Source organism: Xenia sp. Carnegie-2017, unplaced genomic scaffold, assembly GCF_021976095.1.
Source record: "Xenia sp. Carnegie-2017 unplaced genomic scaffold, XeniaSp_v1 HiC_scaffold_24, whole genome shotgun sequence".
Lineage (NCBI taxonomy): Eukaryota > Metazoa > Cnidaria > Anthozoa > Malacalcyonacea > Xeniidae > Xenia > Xenia sp. Carnegie-2017.
Window position 1 is genome coordinate 13,500,751 of NW_025813487.1, and position 26,791 is coordinate 13,527,541.

The window sequence follows — 26,791 nt, forward strand, 5'->3', positions numbered from 1 at the left end:
ATCGTGAAAAGAGGAAATTCTTTCAAAGTCATCCATGTTGTAGGTATCTCCAGACATGTTTATGTTAGCAAAAATGCTCGATAACGCTAGGCGTGACGTTTGGTTACCTTCAAATGGATATATTCTCATATGCTACGAAAATCCGATGTTTAAATGACGTGTGATTTGACCCACATACGATACGTACAGCTATAACACTTTAATGAATACACAACATCCAATCTCTGAGGTTTGAGATTTTTTCCTAAAAGGGAAAGAAATAAAATAGACGTTAAGAAAGGTGGAAAAAAGTTTGGTACCGACTACATATATCAATCTTTCGGTGGGTGTTCCTGCCAGTGTTGAAAAACAAGGAGAGGGGTTGACAAAAAACTATAAGAGAGGATATGTTTTTCGATCACATGAATTTTTCTTGTTTTGTAAAATCTTGTGTCGTTGCTTCCAACCCATTTCTTCTTTTTTGTTGATCTCTAGTCTACAGCAAAACACAATGCTCCTTGCACTCTTGCAATCAAATCATCAGAAAATTCAATTAATTCGATAATTTTGGATGATTTTATAATGAATATTATAATGGGGATAATAAGCGAAAATAGGAAAGGACAAGAACAGCAACATTTTACTACCACTAACATAGTTGGTAAGAAAGTAAACTCCATCCACTAAAACTTCTTGTTTCTTACGTCAGGTAAATTAATGAGATGACAGTGTGTACATATTCATACATATTCCACTGACTCCAAAATTATGAATGTATGAAAATTCCCTCCCCCCAAGAAAAATAAATTACTGAGCATGCTACGCCACTGTTTGTTTGTAATTTAACTTTATTTCTTATTTAATGTATTTAGATAAAAAGTATTACAGCCGTTATCCTATTTCAAATATTGACTTCATCCTTATTCTAAAAATTTAATGTTATGTTCCAAATTGTTTTCAAATACTGTTCAGAATCATTCACTCTCGTTCACTCTTATAGTTAAAAAAGAAATAAATTTTATGTTTAATTATATTCTTTTATAGTACGCTAAATTTCAGAAAACGCCTAATAATTTCTCGAAAAAATTCAACTTCCTATATTTTTGAGAAATTTTAGTAGACGTCAAATGATCATAGTGAAATGATCAATACTCTGGTTATACGGTTGATAAACTATGGTGACTATATGACTGGTTGATAAACTATGGTGACTATATGATTGGTTGATAAACTATGGTGACTATATGATTGGTTGATACACTATGGTGACTATATGATTGGTTGATAAACTATGGTGACTATATGATTGGTTGATACACTATGGTGACTATATGATTGGTTGATACACTATGGTGACTATATGATTGGTTGATACACTATGGTGACTATATGATTGGTTGATACACTATGGTGACTATATGATTGGTTGATACACTATGGTGACTATATGATTGGTTGATACACTATGGTGACTATATGATTGGTTGATACACTATGGTGACTATATGATTGGTTGATACACTATGGTGACTATATGATTGGTTGATACACTATGGTGACTATATGATTGGTTGATACACTATGATGACTATATGATTGTTGATACACTATGGTGACTATATGATTGGTTGATACACTATGGTGACTATATGATTGGTTGATACACTATGGTGACTATATGATTGGTTGATACACTATGGTGACTATATGATTGGTTGATACACTATGGTGACTATATGATTGGTTGATACACTATGGTGATTATATGATTGGTTGATACACTATGGTGACTATATGATCGGTTGATACACTAGGGTGATTATATGATAGGTTGATACACTATGGTGACTATATGATTGGTTGATACACTATGTAACTATATGATTGGTTGATACACTATGGTGACTATATGATTCATTGATACACTATGGTGACTATATGATTGGTTGATACACTATGGTGACTATATGATTGGTTGATACACTATGGTGACTATATGATTCATTGATACACTATGGTGACTATATGATTCATTGATACACTATGGTGACTATATGATTGGTTGATACACTATGGTGAATATATGATTGGTTGATACACTATGGTGACTATGATTCATTGATACACTATGGTGACTATATGATTGGTTGATACACTATGGTGACTATATGATTGGTTGATACACTATAGTGACTATATGATTGGTTGATACACTATGAGGACTATATGATAGGTTGATACACCATAGTGACTATATGATTGGTTGATACACTATGAGGACTACATGATAGGTTGATACACTATAGTGACTATATGATTCGTTGATACACTATGGTGACTATATGATTGGTTGATACACTATGGTGACTATATGATTCGTTGATACACTATGGTGACTATATGATTGGTTGATAAACTATGGTGACTATATGATTGGTTGATACACAATGGTGACTATATGATTGGTTGATACACTATGGTGACTATATGATTGGTTGATAAACTATGGTGACTATATGATTGGTTGATACACAAGGGTGATTATATGATTGGTTGACACACTATGGTGATTATATGATTCATTGATACACTATGGTGACTATATGATTCATTGATACACTAGGGTGATTATATGATTGGTTGATACACTATGTAACTATATGATTGGTTGATACACTATGGTGACTATATGATTCATTGATACACTATGGTGACTATATGATTCATTGATACACTATGGTGACTATATGATTAATTAATACACTATGGTGAATATATGATTGGTTTATACACTATGGTGACTATATGATTCATTGATACAGTATGGTGACTATATCATTAATTAATACACTATGGTGAATATATGATTGGTTGATACACTATGGTGACTATGATTCATTGATACAGTATGGTGACTATATGATTCGTTGATACACTATGGTGACTATATGATTGGTTAATAAACTATGGTGACTATATGATTGGTTGATACACTATGGTGACTATATGATTGGTTGATACACTATGGTGACTATATGATTGGTTGATACACTATGGTGACTATATGATCGGTTGATACACTAGGGTGATTATATGATTGGTTAATACACTATGGTGACTATATGATAGGTTGATACACTATGGTGACTATATGATTGGTTGATACACTATGTAACTATATGATTGGTTGATACACTATGGTGACTATATGATTCATTGATACACTATGGTGACTATATGATTGGTTGATACACTATGGTGAATATATGATTGGTTGATACAGTATGGGGACTATATGATTCATTGATACAGTATGGTGACTATATGATTGGTTGATACACTATAGTGACTATATGATTGGTTGATACACTATGGTGACTATATGATTCATTGATACACTATGGTGACTATATGATTGGTTGATACACTATGGTGAATATATGATTGGTTGATACAGTATGGTGACTATGATTCATTGATACAGTATGGTGACTATATGATTCGTTGATACACTATGGTGACTATATGATTGGTTGATACACTATAGTGACTATATGATTGGTTGATACACTATGAGGACTATATGATAGGTTGATACACTATAGTGACTATATGATTGGTTGATACACTATGGTGACTATATGATTGGTTGATACACTATGGTGACTATATGATTCGTTGATACACTATGGTGACTATATGATTGGTTGATAAACTATGGTGACTATATGATTGGTTGATACACTATGGTGACTATATGATTGGTTGATACACTATGGTGACTATATGATTGGTTGATAAACTATGGTGACTATATGATTGGTTGATACACAAGGGTGATTATATGATTGGTTGACACACTATGGTGATTATATGATTGGTTGATACACTATGGTGACTATATGATTGGTTGATAAACTATGGTGACTATATGATTGGTTGATACACTATGTAACTATATGATTGGTTGATACACTATGGTGACTATATGATTCATTGATACACTATGGTGACTATATGATTGGTTGATACACTATGGTGAATATATGATTGGTTGATACAGTATGGTGACTATATGATTCATTGATACACTATGGTGACTATATGATTCATTGATACACTAGGGTGATTATATGATTGGTTGATACACTATGTAACTATATGATTGGTTGATACACTATGGTGACTATATGATTCATTGATACACTATGGTGACTATATGATTCATTGATACACTATGGTGACTATATGATTAATTAATACACTATGGTGAATATATGATTGGTTTATACACTATGGTGACTATATGATTCATTGATACAGTATGGTGACTATATCATTAATTAATACACTATGGTGAATATATGATTGGTTGATACACTATGGTGACTATGATTCATTGATACAGTATGGTGACTATATGATTCGTTGATACACTATGGTGACTATATGATTGGTTAATAAACTATGGTGACTATATGATTGGTTGATACACTATGGTGACTATATGATTGGTTGATACACTATGGTGACTATATGATTGGTTGATACACTATGGTGAATATATGATTGGTTGATACAGTATGGTGACTATATGATTCATTGATACACTATGGTGACTATATGATTCATTGATACACTAGGGTGATTATATGATTGGTTGATACACTATGTAACTATATGATTGGTTGATACACTATGGTGACTATATGATTCATTGATACACTATGGTGACTATATGATTCATTGATACACTATGGTGACTATATGATTAATTAATACACTATGGTGAATATATGATTGGTTTATACACTATGGTGACTATATGATTCATTGATACACTATGGTGACTATATGATTGGTTGACACACTATGGTGAATATATGATTGGTTGATACAGTATGGTGACTATGATTCATTGATACAGTATGGTGACTATATGATTCGTTGATACACTATGGTGACTATATGATTGGTTAATAAACTATGGTGACTATATGATTGGTTGATACACTATGGTGACTATATGATTGGTTGATACACTATGGTGACTATATGATTGGTTGATACACTATGGTGACTATATGATCAGTTGATACACTAGGGTGATTATATGATTGGTTAATACACTATGGTGACTATATGATAGGTTGATACACTATGGTGACTATATGATTGGTTGATACACTATGTAACTATATGATTGGTTGATACACCTATATGATTGGTTGATACACTATGGTGAATATATGATTGGTTGATACAGTATGGTGACTATATGATTCATTGATACAGTATGGTGACTATATGATTGGTTGATACACTATAGTGACTATATGATTGGTTGATACACTATGGTGACTATATGATTCATTGATACACTATGGTGACTATATGATTGGTTGATACACTATGGTGAATATATGATTGGTTGATACAGTATGGTGACTATGATTCATTGATACAGTATGGTGACTATATGATTCGTTGATACACTATGGTGACTATATGATTGGTTGATAAACTATGGTGACTATATGATTGGTTGATACACAAGGGTGATTATATGATTGGTTGACACACTATGGTGATTATATGATTGGTTGATACACTATGGTGACTATATGATTGGTTGATAAACTATGGTGACTATATGATTGGTTGATACACTATGTAACTATATGATTGGTTGATACACTATGGTGACTATATGATTCATTGATACACTATGGTGACTATATGATTGGTTGATACACTATGGTGAATATATGATTGGTTGATACAGTATGGTGACTATATGATTCATTGATACACTATGGTGACTATATGATTCATTGATACACTAGGGTGATTATATGATTGGTTGATACACTATGTAACTATATGATTGGTTGATACACTATGGTGACTATATGATTCATTGATACACTATGGTGACTATATGATTCATTGATACACTATGGTGACTATATGATTAATTAATACACTATGGTGAATATATGATTGGTTTATACACTATGGTGACTATATGATTCATTGATACAGTATGGTGACTATATCATTAATTAATACACTATGGTGAATATATGATTGGTTGATACACTATGGTGACTATGATTCATTGATACAGTATGGTGACTATATGATTCGTTGATACACTATGGTGACTATATGATTGGTTAATAAACTATGGTGACTATATGATTGGTTGATACACTATGGTGACTATATGATTGGTTGATACACTATGGTGACTATATGATTGGTTGATACACTATGGTGAATATATGATTGGTTGATACAGTATGGTGACTATATGATTCATTGATACACTATGGTGACTATATGATTCATTGATACACTAGGGTGATTATATGATTGGTTGATACACTATGTAACTATATGATTGGTTGATACACTATGGTGACTATATGATTCATTGATACACTATGGTGACTATATGATTCATTGATACACTATGGTGACTATATGATTAATTAATACACTATGGTGAATATATGATTGGTTTATACACTATGGTGACTATATGATTCATTGATACACTATGGTGACTATATGATTGGTTGACACACTATGGTGAATATATGATTGGTTGATACAGTATGGTGACTATGATTCATTGATACAGTATGGTGACTATATGATTCGTTGATACACTATGGTGACTATATGATTGGTTAATAAACTATGGTGACTATATGATTGGTTGATACACTATGGTGACTATATGATTGGTTGATACACTATGGTGACTATATGATTGGTTGATACACTATGGTGACTATATGATCAGTTGATACACTAGGGTGATTATATGATTGGTTAATACACTATGGTGACTATATGATAGGTTGATACACTATGGTGACTATATGATTGGTTGATACACTATGTAACTATATGATTGGTTGATACACCTATATGATTGGTTGATACACTATGGTGAATATATGATTGGTTGATACAGTATGGTGACTATATGATTCATTGATACAGTATGGTGACTATATGATTGGTTGATACACTATAGTGACTATATGATTGGTTGATACACTATGGTGACTATATGATTCATTGATACACTATGGTGACTATATGATTGGTTGATACACTATGGTGAATATATGATTGGTTGATACACTATGGTGACTATGATTCATTGATACAGTATGGTGACTATATGATTCGTTGATACACTATGGTGACTATATGATTCGTTGATACACTATAGTGACTATATGATTGGTTGATACACTATGAGGACTATATGATAGGTTGATACACTATAGTGACTATATGATTCGTTGATACACTATGGTGACTATATGATTGGTTGATACACTATGGTGACTATATGATTCGTTGATACACTATGGTGACTATATGATTGGTTGATAAACTATGGTGACTATATGATTGGTTGATACACTATGGTGACTATATGATTGGTTGATACACTATGGTGACTATATGATTGGTTGATAAACTATGGTGACTATATGATTGGTTGATACACAAGGGTGATTATATGATTGGTTGACACACTATGGTGATTATATGATTGGTTGATACACTAGGGTGATTATATGATTGGTTGATACACTATGTAACTATATGATTGGTTGATACACTATGGTGACTATATGATTCATTGATACACTATGGTGACTATATGATTAATTGATACACTATGGTGACTATATGATTAATTAATACACTATGGTGAATATATGATTGGTTTATACACTATGGTGACTATATGATTCATTGATACAGTATGGTGACTATATCATTAATTAATACACTATGGTGAATATATGATTGGTTGATACACTATGGTGACTATACCTGGAGAGTTATGTTTCCCCGTGGTAAGATTCTTACACGAATCGCATTCAGCCTTCCGGAAACGTGATCCTGTAAACGAGTTTTAAAGCTGTAGAAATCAGTCAGTCGACAAAAAATCTCAAAATGCATCTTTTTTTACGAACGTCGACTACACTGAACTCCACTTCACCGGAAAAGTTGATTTCTTGTTCCTATGGAAAATAAAACAGCAACTGCATCACGACAAGCAATAATTTTGAGACGATCCTGCACTAACTGATAAGGCTTTAAATTAAATGATTTGAACCAGGGAGTACCTTTGCATGTGTGTAGATGTAGATTGTCCACGTTATGGAAATCTTGAGAAGAATTGTTGTTGTTGATGTTGACTGACGTTTCGACAACCTAAGCGGTAGTCATCTTAAGAGTGAAGCCTACAGCGAAGGTTGTCAATACTCTGGTTATACGGCTGACAGTCAACAACAACACCAACAGTCCTTCTCAGAACTTCACTAAACCTGGACGATCTTCATCTACAAACATTTAACGATACTTTAAACTAACATCAGCAAAGCTACTTTCTCCATCATTTATCTTGACATACTTTCACTGGCACATATCGAGCTTTACGTAGCAAACGATGTTCTAACGTGGTTAGAAGAGGTTGATTTGAAAGGTTTTTCCGCTTACGATTGCCATAATTACAAAACTCACCGCATCAATCAACTCGCTGAAATGAAAGAATAATCTTGTATCCCTATCGCAACATTGAATAAAGCTATACCCGTCTTTCAAAGCCGAAACAAACCCCTAACAAGGAAAAAAAATTATGCATTTAATGTATCCCTATCACAACACTGTATGAAGCCATAGCCGTCTTTCAAAGCCGAAACAAATCCCTAACAAGAAACAAAAATCATGCATTTAATGTATCCCTATCACAACACTGAATGAAGCCATAGCCGTCTTTCAAAGCCGAAACAAACTCCTAACAAGGAACAAAAAATTATGCATTTAATGTATCTCTATCACAACACTTAATGAAGCAATAGCCGTCTTTCAAAGCCGAAACAAACCCCTAACAAGAAACAAAAATCATGCATTTAATGTATCCCTATCACAACACTGAATGAAGCCATAGCCGTCTTTCAAAGCCGAAACAAACCCCAAACAAGGAACAAAAAATCATGCATTTAATGTATCCCTATCACAACACTGAATGAAGCCATAGCCGTCTTTCAAAGCCGAAACAAATCCCTAACAAGAAACAAAAATAATGCATTTAATGTATCCCTATCGCAACACTGAATGAAGCCATAGCCGTCTTTCAAAGCCGAAACAAACCCTAACAAGGAACAAAAAATTATGCATTTAATGTATCCCTATCACAACACTGAATGAAGACATAGCCGTCTTTCAAAGCCGAAACAAATCCCTAACAAGAAACAAAAATCATGCATTTAATGTATCCCTATCACAACACTGAATGAAGCCATAGCCGTCTTTCAAAGCCGAAACAAACTCCTAACAAGAAACAAAAATCATGCATTTAATGTATCCCTATCACAACACTGAATGAAGCCATAGCCGTCTTTCAAAGCCGAAACAAATCCCTAACAAGAAACAAAAATCATGCATTTAATGTATCCCTATCACAACACTGAATGAAGCCATAGCCGTCTTTCAAAGCCGAAACAAATCCCTAACAAGAAACAAAAATCATGCATTTAATGTATCCCTATCACAACACTGAATGAAGCCATAGCCGTCTTTCAAAGCCGAAACAAACCCTAACAAGGAACAAAAATTATGCATTTAATGTATCCCTATCACAACACTGAATGAAGCCATAGCCGTCTTTCAAAGCCGAAAGAAATCCCTAACAAGGAAAAAAAATTATGCATTTAATGTATCCCTATCACAACACTGAATGAAGCCATAGCCGTCTTTCAAAGCCGAAACAAATCCCTAACAAGAAACAAAAATCATGCATTTAATGTATCCCTATCACAACACTGAATGAAGCCATAGCCGTCTTTCAAAGCCGAAACAAACTCCTAACAAGGAACAAAAAATTATGCATTTAATGTATCCCTATCACAACACTGAATGAAGCCATAGCCGTCTTTCAAAGCCGAAACAAACCCTAACAAGAAACAAAAATCATGCATTTAATGTATCCCTATCACAACACTGAATGAAGCCATAGCCGTCTTTCAAAGCCGAAACAAACCCCAAACAAGAAACAAAAATCATGCATTTAATGTATCCCTATCACAACACTGAATGAAGCCATAGCCGTCTTTCAAAGCCGAAACAAATCCCTAACAAGAAACAAAAATCATGCATTTAATGTATCCCTATCACAACACTGAATGAAGCCATAGCCGTCTTTCAAAGCCGAAACAAACCCCTAACAAGGAACAAAAATCATGCATTTAATGTATCCCTATCACAACACTGAATGAAGCCATAGCCGTCTTTCAAAGCCGAAACAAATCCTAACAAGAAACAAAAATCATGCATTTAATGTATCCCTATCACAACACTGAATGAAGCCATAGCCGTCTTTCAAAGCCGAAACAAACTCCTAACAAGAAACAAAAATTATGCATTTAATGTATCCCTATCACAACACTGAATGAAGCCATAGCCGTCTTTCAAAGCCGAAACAAACTCCTAACAAGAAACAAAAATCATGCATTTAATGTATCCCTATCACAACACTGAATGAAGCCATAGCCGTCTTTCAAAGCCGAAACAAATCCCTAACAAGAAACAAAAATCATGCATTTAATGTATCCCTATCACAACACTGAATGAAGCCATAGCCGTCTTTCAAAGCCGAAACAAATCCTAACAAGAAACAAAAATCATGCATTTAATGTATCCCTATCACAACACTGAATGAAGCCATAGCCGTCTTTCAAAGCCGAAACAAACCCTAACAAGAAACAAAAATCATGCATTTAATGTATCCCTATCACAACACTGAATGAAGCCATAGCCGTCTTTCAAAGCCGAAACAAATCCCTAACAAGGAAAAAAATTATGCATTTAATGTATCCCTATCACAACACTGAATGAAGCCATAGCCGTCTTTCAAAGCCGAAACAAACCCCTAACAAGAAACAAAAATCATGCATTTAATGTATCCCTATCACAACACTGAATGAAGCCATAGCCGTCTTTCAAAGCCGAAACAAATCCCTAACAAGGAACAAAAAATCATGCATTTAATCACATTACACCAACAATAATTTTTAACATAGATCTTTAAGAAGAAACGAGTTTAAGTCGATTCTGTGCACTATAGTTATACATCGACATTCATAAAATAAAATGCTCAATGCCAATGCCCATGGAGCACAATGTTAGCGTTGTCGAAAATAAAAGATTTCCCAACAAAATACGAGAGATTGAAGACAGTAAAATACTTTGGACAAACCTTTATTTTCAACGATAAATTGTGAAAATTTAAATGCTTCGAGAGCAAGTATACCTTTTTAGGGAGGTACAACTTGAGGGGGAGTAAATTTTTGACGGGGTGGGTGGATAAAATACTCATAGACGAGGAGGGTAAAGGTCAAACCATAACTCAAAGCAATTAACATTTGCCATCACAGTGATAAAGGTAAACAATTTCCCGCTAAATTTGGAGAAATGGCTTCCTCATGACGCAGTCTAAACACTAGCAAATGTAAAGGAGAATTAAAACTTACTCTTTCTCTGACATTGCTGCTTTCCACTTCCTTGATGAGATGAATTTCCGTTGCTCTTCTTAAAGAATCACGACGATCTGCACGAAAAGAAGAGAGATGTATCGCTTGACTGAGTGGCTAAAAGATGGAAGCGTGCTTTATATTCCCGATATCACGGGGAAAATTTGTTAATTTCTTTCATTGTATGGACATGTTGCCATATCCAACTGGAAACACTCAAAGGAAAACTATAGTTTGAAAGCTTGGTTATTCTGTAAGGTACATACACGTTTGGTATTTTCTTCAAATGTTCAGACATGCACGTTAAGGTACTTATTCCCCTTCCAAATCAGGCGTAAGTTTCAAAAAATGAAAAAAACAATTTCGTTTGTTTTGGATACATTGAGTATTGTAGTTTATGATTTTGAAGTTTATTTTGTAAAATATTTCATCAAAATACTTGAAAAAGTAAAAAAACTGACACTGTTTAATAATTTGGGCCTTAGCAACGCCTTAGTAACCAAAAACGGCTTCCTAATATCCACCAAAAACTCTCTGAAACCATTTTCATTCCTTGCTACTTTTGACGTATGTTATTAACAAGGTCTTTCGGCTCGTTTTGTCGTAATTCTGTGGTAAATAGCTGTTTGGGGGATGGTATAAAGCTATAAAGAACAGCGTGGCGATCGGGAAGTGTTTTAAAGAATTGTCGATGGAGCACCCATTGATACAGTAACAAAGTTATTTTTAACTAAAATTAGATATGAGGCTGAAGTAGGGAGTAAAGTAAAACTTCGGATATAAGAGCCTAGATTTTAACAACCAATTAGGCTAATATTTCAGAAGGAAACTTAAACTGATCTAACTTTATTTATACTAGATATCTCTATCAGTTCTGAACAGTTCTTACTGTAAAGATCATCTCCTATTGATCCAGTGTTACTACAGAAAGAGACCTAAACTAAACTTTCTTTAGACTAAATATCTCTATCAGTTCTAAACTTTTCTTTCTAATGATCCAGTAAAGATCATATCTTATTGAACCAGTGTTACTACTAAAGGAAACCTAAACTAAATTAACTTTATTTTTACTAAATATCTCTATCAGTCCTAAACATTTCTTTCTTATGATCCTGTTAAGATCATATCTTGTTGATCCAGTGTTATTACAGAAACAAACCTGAACTAAACCAAGTTTATTTATGTTAGATATCTCTACCAGTTCTAAACTCTTCTTCCTAAAGATCCAGTAAAGATAAGCTCTTATTGATCCAGTGTTACTACAGAAGGAAACTTAAACTAAACTAACTTAGTAATTTAATATTTATATTTTGTGTACGATTCCCGCCTGGTTTATCGATCGTAACTTAATCTATATATACTAGATATCTCGATCAGTCTTAAACTGTTCTTTGCCTAGATCAACAAAATCATCTCTCATTGATCTTGCACATGTTGAAATAATACCAACAGTTACAACAAACCATATTTACCTGTAGCAATTTTAAAACCAACAACATCCCAAGTCAAGACGGTGAACTCCCCCAAGACATCTTTCTCCCAATATGGCAGCTGTGAACTACCATTGCTTGTGTTGTACAATATCACACCATTTAACGGTTCCTGTCTTTTTGTCCGACAATGTACTTTCTCGATGGTGCCTTGAAATGTGTCTTTGCTCACATCATCAAATTTCACTGTACCTTCTGGTAGACGCTCCACTGAGACTGCAACTTCTTTACCTGACAAAATAATTTGCCAAGTTTTTACAAACAAGTTTTACGAATTTCCAAAAATAAACTTGTTGCTGTCGTCCGCTATCACAAAAATACACCAGATGAGTCATGTGACTCGTTTGCAAACCGAAAATTTCCAATCCTACGTCAAATGCCAATCAGAAGTCATCATGTGTAAAATAAATTACAAATGATCAAATCGTATACATAAGTGAAATAACTGATAAAACTCATTTTGTATTAAACAATAAATTATCAATATTGATCTACAGGGAGCAAATGCAACGGCCCAAACACAAACCTCGTTCACTTTGTCAGCTCTGTCTTTGAAACCAAACGATTCCTTGAGCGAGCAGACAATTCCTTGAACGTAAACAGAAGGCGAAGCTTCGAGCAGCAACAACTCCACGCCACGGCATTGTCCATTTCTATAGAGGTTTATGAACTGTAGCAGTGCATCAAACAAACAACAATTTGGACATGGCTCGTAAATTGGACATGGTTCGTGTAAATAATAAACTAACGTTCATGTTATAAGCGTTAACCAAAGCAATTTCTTGTGTAAGGTAGCATATCAAAACGCAGAAATAAGGAGAAAGACTTCACCAAAATAGAAAGAACATTCTTAAGACTGTGCATTCATTGCTTAACCACGTAATGTAATGCACGTGATGAAGCACGTGATACAATCTAGAGAAACAGTACAAGCTTTCGACGCTATAGCAAAGAATATAATTTACCTTTTGTTTTCCATGATGTAAAAAGACACAGTAACACCTTTGTAGATGTGAGACTTTGATAAAACACCAGCTTGATAATGTGGAAGAAAAAACAATTCCTGAAAGAAAAGGAACAACGGTTAGAATCATAAAAATCCACCCCCTAACCGTGCAAACCTGTATTATGCAATGATCTTAAACTCCACCCCCTGATCATGCAGACGTTTACTATGCAATGATTTTAAGCACCACCCCCTGACCGTGCAAACCTGTATTATGCAATGATCTTAAACTCCACCCCCTGACTGTGCAGACCTGTATAATGCAATGATTTTAAACACCACCCCTGACCGTGCAAATCTGTATTATGCAATGATTTTAAATACCACCCCCAGACCGTGCAAATCTGTATTATGCAATGATTTTAAACACCACCCCCAGACCATGCAAATCTGTTTTATGCAATGATTTTAAACACCACCCCCCTGACCGTGCAAACCTGTATCATGCAATGATTTTAAACACCAACCCCTGACCGTGCAAATCTGTATTATGCAATGATTTTAAACACCACCCCCCTGACCGTGCAAATCTGTATTATGCAATGATTTTCAACACCACCCCCTGACCGTGCAAATCTGTACTATGCAATGATTTTAAACACCACCCCTGACCGTGCAAATCTGTATTATGCAATGATTTTAAACACACCCACCAGACCATGCAAATCTATATTATGCAATGATTTTAAACACCACCCCTGACCGTGCAAATCTGTATTATGCAATGATTTTAAACACCACCCCCCAGACCGAGCAAATCTGTTTTATGCAATGATTTTAAACACCACCCCAGACCATGCAAATCTGTATTATGCAATGATTTTAAACACCACCCCCAGACCATGCAAATCTGTATTATGCAATGATTTTAAACACCACCCCAGACCGTGCAAATCTGTATTATGTAATGATTTTAAACACCACCCCTGACCGTGCAAATCTGTATTATGCAATGATTTTAAACACCACCCCCAGACTGTGCAAATCTGTATTATGCAATGATTTTAAACACCACCCCCAGACCGTGCAAATCTGTATTTTGCAATGATTTTAAACACCACCCCCCAGACCATGCAAATCTGTTTAATGCAATGATTTTAAACACCACCCCCAGACCATGGAAATCTGTATTATGCAATGATTTTAAACAACACCCCCCAGACCGTGCAAATCTGTATTATGCAATGATTTTAAACACCGCCTGACCGTGCAAATCTGTATTATGCAATGATTTTAAATACCACCCCAGACCGTGCAAATCTGTATTATGCAATGATTTTAAACACCACCCCCCAGACCATGCAAATTTGTTTTATGCAATGATTTTAAACACCACCCCCCAGACCATGCAAACCTGTATCATGCAATGATTTTAAACACCAACCCTGACCGTGCAAATCTGTATTATGCAATGATTTTAAATACCACCCCCAGACCGTGCAAATCTGTATTATGCAATGATTTTAAACACCACCCCCTGACTGTGCAAATCTGTATTATGCAATGATTTTAAACACCACTCCCAGACCATGCAAATCTGTATTATGCAATGATTTTAAACACCACCCCCCAGACCGTCCAAATCTGTATTATGTAATGATTTTAAACACCACCCCCCTGACCGTGCAAATCTGTATTATGCAATGATTTTACCACCAGACCATGCAAATCTATATTATGCAATGATTTTAAACACCACCCCTGACCGCAAATCTATATTATGCAATGATTTTAAACACCACCCCTGACCGTGCAAATCTGTATTATGCAATGATTTTAAACACCACCCCCCAGACCGCGCAAATCTGTTTTATGCAATGATTTTAAACACCACCCCCAGACCATGCAAATCTGTATTATGCAATGATTTTAAACACCACCCCCAGACCATGCAAATCTGTATTATGCAATGATTTTAAACACCACCCCCAGACCGTGCAAATCTGTATTATGTAATGATTTTAAACACCACCCTGACCAAATCTGTATTATGCAATGATTTTAAACACCACCCCCAGACTGTGCAAATCTGTATTATGCAATGATTTTAAACACCACCCCAGACCGTGCAAATCTGTATTTTGCAATGATTTTAAACACCACCCCCAGACCATGCAAATCTGTTTTATGCAATGATTTTAAACACCACCCCCAGACCATGGAAATCTGTATTATGCAATGATTTTAAACACCACCCCCCTGACCGTGCAAATCTGTATTATGCAATGATTTTAAACACCACCCCCCAGACTGTGGAAATCTGTATTATCCAATGATTTTAAACACCACCCCCAGACCATGCAAATCTTTATTATGCAATGATTTTAAACACCACCCCCCAGACCGTGCAAATCTGTATTATGCAATGATTTTCAACACCACCCCCAGACCGTGCAAATCTGTATTATGCAATGATTTTAAACACCACCCCTGACTGTGCAAATCTGTATTATGCAATGATTTTAAACACCACCCCCAGACAGTGCAAATCTGTATTATGCAATGCTTTTAAACACTACCCCCCAGACTGTTCAAATCTGTATTATGCAATGATTTTAAACACCACCCCCTGACCGTGCAAATCTGTATTATACATTCATTTTAAAGTCCACCCCTGACAGTGCAGACCTGTATTATGCAATGAACTTAAACTCCACTCCCTGATCATGAAGAAGTTTATCATGCAATGATTTTGACTATTACATTTTCCCAGCTAATTGATCATGATGAAAATCACCTGTTTGGGGTAGCTGTGTCTCGACAACCTCGCCTCAACTTCCACTTTACCAACAACTCTTTCCTCGCTTTTTTCCTACAAAGGAAACATAAATGGATGATTCACCAAAAGACGATTTCTCAATTTCTCGTAAAACTTTGTAAACCAAACCAGGATGAACGTGCATACACTGCAAGCGTCAAAAAGTACACAACGTGTCAAGGTCACTTACTTCAAATGTAACAGAGCCTTGTTCCAATTTCACTACTCGACATGCAATTGGTTTACCCTAACGAGAATCTGATGTCCCTTCAAACTCCACACAGTCTAAACAAAAAAAGATTTAATCAACTATCAATATCAATCGAAATGTTCTTTACACTTCAGTTAATAGACCAGAGCAGTGGCCTTTGCAATAGCAGTAGAGACGACGGGATAGGCGGGGTGGGGCGGATGGTGAAGGATTACAGTGTGAAACTCCCCAACAAGTCAATGATCAGTGGTTTTTCTGACTAGGTAAATAAACAAAAGTTCTGTTTCGTTTTACCCCACAATAAAACAAAGACTACACATGAGTTTGAAAAGTTGTTTTAACTAACACTAACATTTGGACACACATTTTTTGCAGACAGAGTCCTTCAGAATACCCATCACATTCACATTAAAAAGTAAGAGCAGTGCAAGTTAGAATAGCAAAGAACACCCTCATACAACATCGTGAAGGCACGTGAATGCCACGTGTTGATAACATGAACTGTAGTGGGATTCAGATGGTGGAGATCAAATTTTAAAAGTATACCAACAAAGGCATGCCCTGGAATCTCCATAGATGGTAGGGAGTGAAAAGTCATATGAGGAAACCCAATGAATTACTTGACAAAGAATGCTTTTCAAATGATGACTGATGAAACAAATGCTCTGAATAACTGGATAAGCCCACAAAAACAGCTTGTTCCCCTTATTAAATAGCAGAAAGGCAACAAGCCTCATACTTGAATGAAATTATATCAACGTTTCAGAGAAACAATATAATACTAATGGTGTAGTTGCACACATAACAAGTAATATAAGAGTCGTTGAAGGGTGAAAATAAGCAAAATATACAAACCACCAAGTTCCATTTCACTTGAATGTCCTTTGTACTGACTGTAATGAAAGAACACTCGAAGATCCTGTTCAGCACACTCAATAAAGCCATATCTTTGCTGCAAAAAAGCATGCATAAATGTTATAGAAGAAAGACTGAATGTGCTTTTAGAGGGGATGAAATTAGGGAATATATATCAATAACATTATGGAAGATGTCATTAAACCACATGTTGATGTCAAAGCACTCATTGCTGGTCAAATGTAGTACAATACAGTCAAATGTAGATGAATGTATTCAAATGTGGTTGAATGTACACAAAAGTAGATGAATGTATTCAAATGTAGATGAATGTATTCAAATGTGGTTGAATGTACACAAAAGTAGATGAATGTATTCAAATGTAGATGAATGTATTCAAATGTGGTTGAATGTACACAAAAGTAGATGAATGTATTCAAATGTAGATGAATGTTTTCAAATGTAGATGAATGTTCACAAAAGTAGATGAATGTATTCAAATGTGGTTTAATGTACACAAAAGTAGATGAATGTATTCAAATTTAGATGAATGTATACAAAAGTGGTTGAATGAATTCAAATGTGGTTTAATGTCCTCAAACAGGGTACAAATTAATATTACACAAATGGGCATGTGAATTTCAGTTGAAGGTATTTTCACAATCTTAGGTTAAAAATTGATACAATATCTGTCATGTTGGATTTAAGTGCCTATGTCGAATAATGGGACTTGATATCATTAGAATTATCTTAAAACATAGATTACTGGGGCAAACAGTCCAAATGCAAGTTTCAATAGAAAGCTTTTCAAATTGACCAGAACAAAAAATAAGACACCAAACAGTGCAAAACGGTTACAGCTTCCTCTACAAAGGCTATTGAAATCAAAAACATTTTTGGCAAACTTTTAGATATCATGCAAAAACACTTTTAGATGAACAAAGTGACTTATTTTTTGTGTATTCAGAAACAAGTTTTTTGGTCATAGATAAATTTTTTACTTCTTCATGGTACATCTTATTTTTATCTTGCAGGAACTTACTCTACAAAAGTAACACCTTTGTAAAAACAGCAGAATCTGCAGCAAACTTTTGCATTTCTCAATGTCACATAATGATTCATGAAAAAATTTAAAATAGTTGAGAAGCATTTTTTTTTGCATTAATTTGGGTCCTTGACCAGTGCATAAAAACTTCATACTAAACTGACTTTGAATTGTTAAAATAACTTACACAAAATTTTTCAATGACACCTGTTTCCCTGTGTAATACATGAACACCATTTGAAAGGTAATGGTCACTGATACCATAGTCCTGAGACCCATTTGTTCACATAGAATGTTTCTAAGTAGTAAAAAAACATTATAGAATGTTTCTAAATAGTAAGAAAACATTATAGAATGTTTCTAATTAGTAAGAAAACATTATAGAATGTTTCTAATTAGTAAGAAAACATTATAGAATGTTTCTAATTAGTATGAAAACATTATAGAATGATTCTAATTAGTATGAAAACATTATAGAATGTTTCTAATTAGTAAGAAAACATTATAGAATGTTTCTAATTAGTATGAAAACATTATAGAATGTTTCTAATTAGTATGAAAACATTATAGAATGTTTCTAATTAGTAGGAAAACATTATAGAATGTTTCTAATTCGTAAGAAAAGGTTATAAAATGTTTCTAATTAGTAAAAAAACATTAACAGCAAAATGAAATGAAAATAAAATTTTCATAAACAAAATGCAGTAGAAAGTACCTTCCATGAGTCTGTTGCCATATTTGATTCACCAAAAAGAGAATTCTATTTGTTACAAAGGATGCCAGCAATTTGAATTATAACTTTTTGCAAAATAATATATATGGTATATGTATAAAAATTCTCCTCTCAATTTTCCTAAATCACCGAATAATATAATCCATTTGCCGAACAAAAACAGGAGGCACAAATCTGCTGTGAATATTTAAGATTGTTCCGTGTAAGCTATGACTTGCCAATATGAAAGTTTCCTTAACATGGGCTGTGCAAGATGATATGGATTTGGCGGCTTTCTCTATAGAATTTGAATTGGCGTTTCCTCATCTTTTTCTGCTTTGCAGACATTTATTCCTAGCAAATAACCAGAAAAAAGTAATTTAACACATTTCTTTAAATATATCATTTGCTCATCATCTAATAACATGGGACATTCAATTACATGTTTTGACTTATCAATAGTGCTGTAGAATATTTATCATCAAGAGCAGCAGTTAACAATCAATAGCACAACATGTATATACATACTTTGTAAGAAAAGAGAAGTGCAGTGTCGTGATTGCAACAGACAAATGTGCAACAGTTTATACCTGTTACAACAGACTATCTGTTGCACAACATATACATTTGTTTATTTAAATGTCTTCTTATCCAAATGATTCAAACTTTTCTTGAATTGAATGCGCATTAATGCGACTTGAATATTAACAATTGCTAAGCAGTATAAATAAATGCTATTGTCTACTGGAGCTCTTGATTCTTCCTTCAAGTTAATGAACATTCTACTGTTCTACTGTTAAGTAAAATAGCATAATTGAATGTTCAATCTTCTTTAATAATGAGCGAATGGTGTAGCAGGAGTAACAAGTGACAGATCCCACAAAATACTTTACAATAGTGAATAGTACGGAATGAAGACACTGCACTGGATTTCTTGTGATAAAGACTTTAATTATTATATATAGCAACATAGCCATTGTAATTATACAAAAGATCAATCTACACTAAAACTGGAACAGATAAGGATATAAGTTTCGACATCAAATCAATTTCCACAAGACACTAAACACCAGACAAAAAAATATGTTAAAACTTTCAACATGAATCACATCAGATAAAAGCGACTCATAATTTTGAAGTCAAACATACAAATATCATGTCCATATAAATCAGACAAAAGACACGCTTTTATTTGTATTTTTAAAAGAGTCGAGGCACATCTAAAGTTCTTTTTCAATTTGGAAATTCAATGCTGAAATTCACTTCTTGAAGACATCAAATATCAAACGAAAAACTTTTTCATCAGAATATCAAATTGCTTGTCAGTCTTTGTTTCTTAATTTATTTCAATAATGGTCATTTGAAGAAACTGTAGCGTATAGTTTTAATTAAATTGGTTGCCGCAAAAGCAAAAAACAAAAGGAAGAATACGAATAGCACACAAATACAGGCAAGGAGAATATTTTGCCGTCTGCTGAGTCTTTGTTAATCGGCTTTGTCTCGAAACATGGTGACTAATGATTGTCAATTTAAAAGGTCAAATTAACGCCAACGGAGTACAAGGTGAACAAAATGTAATGAAATATTTAAGAACTGACAATTGATATTGAAAAGAAATCAATACCTTTTGAGGACAAAATTTCGTCCGTAACCACAACACTATTCAAATTTTTACAATCCGCCATATTACATGATATCAGTGAACTCTTGAAAGTTGAAACACCGGGCACTTCCGGTCATCTGTATATGTGACGTTTAACCGGAGATACTCGTGAGAGGGTCGGCTATGTTTTCCGTGACTATAGCCTGATTCGCTGTTTCGCACAAGTCTTCAATACCCTCATAAAGATACCTTCATGTTTCATTGTAATTGCCCCGTATTTCTGTATTTGTAACAAGTTGATATTTTCCGTAAATAAAGCATAATTCGAAAGCAAATGTAAATATGGCCGCGTTTAAACAGAGATCAATCTTTCGGTGGTGTTCAGGCCGGTGTAGAAAAACGAGGAGAGGGTTAACAACAGACTATTCATTAACGATTTGATTGTCACCAATTAACTTGAAACCACTCGGCTCCTTCCTTAGTATTCAACCAAAGGATGTGTTTTGCAATAGAGCTTTCTGACACATACATTTTTCATGTTTTTTAAAATGTCAAGTCGTTGCTTCCAACCCATTTCTTCTTCTTCGTTAATCACTAATCTACAGCCGAAGTACAACGTTCCTAGCACTCTCGCAATCAAATAATCAGGAAATTCAATTAACTCGAAAATTTTGGATATTTTCTATGAATATCATCATGACGATAAGAAGAGAAAACAAGAAAGGACAAGAACATGCTTTAAAGTACCATTTTTTTTAAACTAACAAAGTTGGTAACAAAGTAAACTCCATCCACTAAAACTTCCTGTTTCCTACGTCAGGTAAATTAATGAGATGACAGTGTGTACATATTCATACATATTCCACAAACTCCAAAATACATGAATGTATCAAAATCCCCAAGAAAAATAAATTACTGAGCATGCTACGCCACTGTTTATTTGTAATTTAACTTTATTTCTTATTTAATGTATTTAGATAAAAATTATTACAGCCGTTATCCTATTTCAAATATTGACTACATCCTTAGTCTAAAAATTTGATGTTATGTTCCAAATTGTTTTCAAATACTGTTCAGAAACATTCACTCTCGTTCACACTTATAGTTAAAAAGGAAATAAAATTCTATGCTTAAAGTGCTTATCTCACAATTCTTTTTTCGAATTTTCGTATTGCTTCTTCAAAAGTAATCTAAAACTTATATTACAATTTTTTCATGCGCTGCATTGTTTTCGAATTATTATTGATCAAATATGAAATTTGACAGTAAAAGTTGATAATTGGCATAGGGCCTGGATCAAGTCTCTGTGACGTAACTTAAGGAAAAAGTCAAGCGCTTGTTATCAACGATTAGATGGCGTAGTTGAATTCTGATTCGGAAAGCTCTCATAGTTCGCAATGTGATTCGGAGTATGATTATATTCCCGGTTATGTCATCGAAGATGAAACAAGGAACATTAATGACCAGGAATATAATATAATAGATGAAAAATATTTGAAGTATTGCTCTTTAGACATCAATAAATTTCCCTTATGCAATTGAAAGCAAACACAAACCTGAAGACTTGTGCTTTTGAGCAGTTGCTGCCACTGGACTCCAGTCAGTGGAATAATAATCACCCTGAAACGAAGTGAACATTTATATTTGAATAAAAATTGCAGCAATCAATGCAGATGAAAATGTATAAAAAATATCGCACCTGATCATTAATGAAAATGCGCTGAAATATTTTGTAGTTAGTGCCAATCTTCAACGGGCCATTATAATAATTTTCACCAGTGGAACGCCATGTTGTGGTTTCACCGTCACCAAGTATAAAATACGGCATTGGTTGTGTGGAAGATATGGCGTTAGAATAAGTCCCTAAGTCTGTGTTTTTAAAAATAGAAGGCAGTCGACTCTCTTCTGTGACATTTTTCATCGCGACTACATAGAAATGTCTGCAAGTTGAAGGCAAAACATTTTTTAAAAATACATACATAACCTCTGCTTTCGTTAAAATATATGTTATGCATGTATCTGCACTGCCAGAGAAAAGCAACGAGTCATCAAAACTTTTCCAGAGAGATATTTAGCTTTTCCAGAGAGATATATATGAGCTCACCCTCTTCAGCAGTTCTAAAAGTAGCTGTAGTTGATCTACCAAAGCCTTTAGAATTGCCAGCGGTTACATTAACTTTATACGTTGCGTAAGGAACAAGATTCGTAATGTTGTACGGTTTTTTGTCAGTTACCTCTAAAGTTTTATCGAAAACAATCATAGTATCCTTCAGCAAAATCAATAGATATCTTGTAAGAGGATTCGAGATATTTGTACCAAGTTTTACACCAGTTTTTTGGGGATGTTTCCATGATATCTAGAGGTACGTCGATGCAGATTTGGTTGCAATGAGATCTGTTGGTTTGTCTGGAAATAAGTCTGCACGATAAAAGAAAAATCTACAAATTGAACCATGTGTAGCCCTTAAATGAAATCAGTCTTTCTGCTTTTTCTTCAATAACACGTGTTAAACTTAACTGCATGTCGAAAAGGCTTCTTTCAATAAGTTTATTTCATTTGAGAAAAAAGACTAACACTTCAGCCTTCATGGAAAATTGTTCACTTTTGTCAACTAACACTTATTTAATTAATTCTCAGAGAAAAAAATTTATATATTGAGTAATTAAGTCCTTACAGTGCAAAGTAAGCCTGGTATATTTTTTCCATCTCTTACCTCCACCACAAATTTCAATTCGTAAACACGGTGCACCAACAAATTTCAATGGAAAGATTCGCAAAGCTTTGGATTTAAGGCCACCAGAAAACTTTTCTATAGCCGCATCATTGTAACCATTTTTGTTTCCTAGATAAATCTGGAATAAAAAAAAAAAAGATTTTCGTGTATTTGCAGAGCAAGGTTAGAGAAAAGAAAGGTTTGTTTAACGCTGTCCAGAGGAGAGTAGTTTATGCATTGTCTATGTATCTCTTCAAATCATGCACATAGCTACAATTTAAACTTTATAATCAAATGCAAGAGTCCTTCGTAGTGCAGGAGTAACCAAGACAATCAACACAGTAACGTAGCTAGCCCACAAATTTGGTCGTGCTATATGTAAATTTCTCAGAGCTCACTAACTGTAAAAAAAATAGATCTCTAAAGAAATGAATAATGATAATGATCTGAAATTTACATAGAACCAGCAATTTTGCGTGTCGGCTACACCACCGAATCAACATCTGCACACAAGTTTGTATATAAATAGCAATTTAAAAGTTTACTTAGTTTATAACATCATTCCTTTTTTAAATTTCCCATTAAATTTATAATATACAAATTCGAAAATTCTACCCTTACCTTCTGGGATTTTTCAGATTTCCAGTTCACACCATCAATGTTTGTCTGCAAGTGATATTTAGTTACAAAGCTTGAACTTGAACTGTCTCCAAAGATTGCGATAACGTTAACTGCATAAAGACTTGGGAAATTCAGTTGAAAATAATAATTGCCATCTGCAGCAGGAGCACACCATGAACTACCACTGGATATTCTTGCTTTGAAGCACTACGACTCTTTGGGAAGGCAGTAAACCAAGAATCTGGGAATTTTTCTGCGTTTTTTAATAGAGGATTATCACAAACATGACCTTAAATAGAAAAGGGATTTTGTTGAAATTCATTACAACATTAGAACTGGTTTGATTTGATAGAGAGCAATGATGCAATGCCATATTGTTCTCCATTCACAAAAAGTCGCAAAAATTAAAAATTGTTGTCTGAAGAAAGAGAAAGAGAAAGAGAGAGAGAGAGAGCACAAGAAGTATTTGAGGAATACGCCTGATTTTGCAATGGTTTTATTAAATAAGGTTAAATTCCAGTTGGAATCAAGCCAGCTATGACAAGAAAACGTAAGTATCTTGTCTAATAACAGCAATACGGTAGCGATATAAATTCCATTAAAGAGTGAACGTCAATCGTATTGCAGAGGAAGAATGACAATTGGACATTTTTTGAAGCACGAAATGAACTAGCAAGAATAAAACTAATTTAATCTCCAGTATTCGCAGCAACCCTGTCTGAATTATTCATTATCCACGAGTAGCAATCGTTTATATTTTGATATATTTGTAATTGAATAATTGTGAAATTCTCCAAGTTAGCGTAAAATACAGTGACACCACGATGACAGATGTAAGTCTTGATGATAGAGGTAAGTCATGATGCTTAACAAAAGACAGATGTAAGTTGAGAACACAAAAGTAACTTATTTATTCCTTAAATTCTTCGCTCAAAACTTTTTCTAACGTCATACAAATGTGTCCTACAATACGTTGAATAGAAGAGGTACACAAAATTCAGTACTTGACATTGGCAAGTACTCATGTGTATAATGTAACCTCAAGTACTCACGTGTATAGTGTACGGTCAAGTACTCATGTGTATAGTGTACGGTCAAGTACTCATGTGTATAGTGTATCCTCAAGTATACATGTCAATCAACATAACGTCTCATCGTTTTTTTCTAAATCAATGTTGTCCTACAACAATATGTTTACAAAATCTTTGTGTTTGAGAGTAACAACGAATGAAAACTTTAAACATACAACATAAGTATTTGTAAACACTAAATGATAAAAAAAAATTGCTTACCTGTTTTTTAAAGACAAGAAAAGCAAAAGTAAAAGCAAAACTTTGTCGTTCGCCATTTAAAAAAAGTTACAATTTGCATGCCTTCATCGAAATGAATTTGTAAAAAATCGAAAAACGCAATTTCTCCATGTACAAATAATCAAATCTTTAAAATACAAATCTTTTTTTGACAATTGTCAATTGGCTAGCGTATAAACTTAACTGTCTCGATGACACTGAAGAAAATACTGCAGTGTTGATTTGAAACAAATTACTCAACAGGAGATTTTAAGATGATATCAATCCATAGACATATCGGCACAATGCCGCATTCTTTAAAGGTACAAAATCCACTTCTTCTTAAGATCACGTGATCACGAAGATTCTTTAATGATTTCTAGTCTTCTCGGCCCGTATAGCAACACATATGCACAATGCCAGTCACCTAAAGGACAAACAGCCTTAACCAAGGATCATTAAAATAAACCAGACATTCAAATAAAATCAAAGCTATTTTGTATGACATAGAAGTGGGGTGTTGCAATTGTAGAAGACTATCTGCGATAGACTATTTCTGTTGGGAAAGACGTCTTTCGTGCAAAGTATATACATGTTTATTTGATTTTATGGAATGCACGTTAATGCTACTTGAATATTCCCTATTGTTATGCTATGCGGCATAAATAAATATTATTGATTTTCGACTAGTGCTCTTGATTATTCCTTCGCGCTAATGAATTTTCTAAATGACTATTGATAAGTCAAAGCGTGTAATGGAATGTTCAATGTGCTCCAATGATGAGCAAATGATGTATTAAAATAGACTAGATTAAAACTATTTAAGAAATAAAAGATTTTTACTGTGTTTACACAGGCTTATGAAAACCGAGGAGACCTTTGGGAGAACTCGAGAGAAGATCAGTGCAAGCCCGAGACCGAAGGTCGAGAGTTGCACA

At 34.2% G+C, this 26,791-nt stretch overlaps 1 protein-coding gene and 3 long non-coding RNA genes across 9 annotated transcripts in view; all 4 read right to left on the minus strand.

Annotated features, from left to right (window-relative positions):
- Positions 1-7,921, minus strand: part of LOC124451846 — a 28,515-nt gene extending 20,594 nt beyond the window's left edge. For all 6 annotated transcript variants that reach the window (XM_047002448.1, XM_047002449.1, XM_047002445.1 and 3 more), the window contains exons 1-2: positions 7,849-7,921; positions 108-244 (exon numbers count right to left, since the gene is read on the minus strand). In XM_047002448.1, the coding sequence (XP_046858404.1) occupies positions 108-129 (22 nt within the window). In that variant the 5' untranslated portion in view covers positions 130-244; positions 7,849-7,921. The remainder of the gene's footprint in view (positions 1-107; positions 245-7,848) is intronic.
- A 4,794-nt stretch (positions 7,922-12,715) lies between these two features.
- On the minus strand, positions 12,716-17,082 carry LOC124451854. The gene is made up of 5 exons (XR_006950710.1): positions 16,994-17,082; positions 16,783-16,857; positions 13,566-14,102; positions 13,022-13,270; positions 12,716-12,944 (listed from the first exon to the last, which is right to left on the minus strand). It is a non-coding gene; the product is annotated as an uncharacterized LOC124451854 (long non-coding RNA).
- Positions 17,083-19,137: 2,055 nt separating this feature from the next.
- Positions 19,138-20,246, minus strand: LOC124451859. The gene is made up of 3 exons (XR_006950715.1): positions 20,155-20,246; positions 19,630-19,980; positions 19,138-19,212 (listed from the first exon to the last, which is right to left on the minus strand). It is a non-coding gene; the product is annotated as an uncharacterized LOC124451859 (long non-coding RNA).
- A 3,124-nt stretch (positions 20,247-23,370) lies between these two features.
- Positions 23,371-24,931, minus strand: LOC124451860. The gene is made up of 3 exons (XR_006950716.1): positions 24,565-24,931; positions 23,944-24,082; positions 23,371-23,648 (listed from the first exon to the last, which is right to left on the minus strand). It is a non-coding gene; the product is annotated as an uncharacterized LOC124451860 (long non-coding RNA).
- Between the last annotated feature and the right edge of the window lie 1,860 nt (positions 24,932-26,791).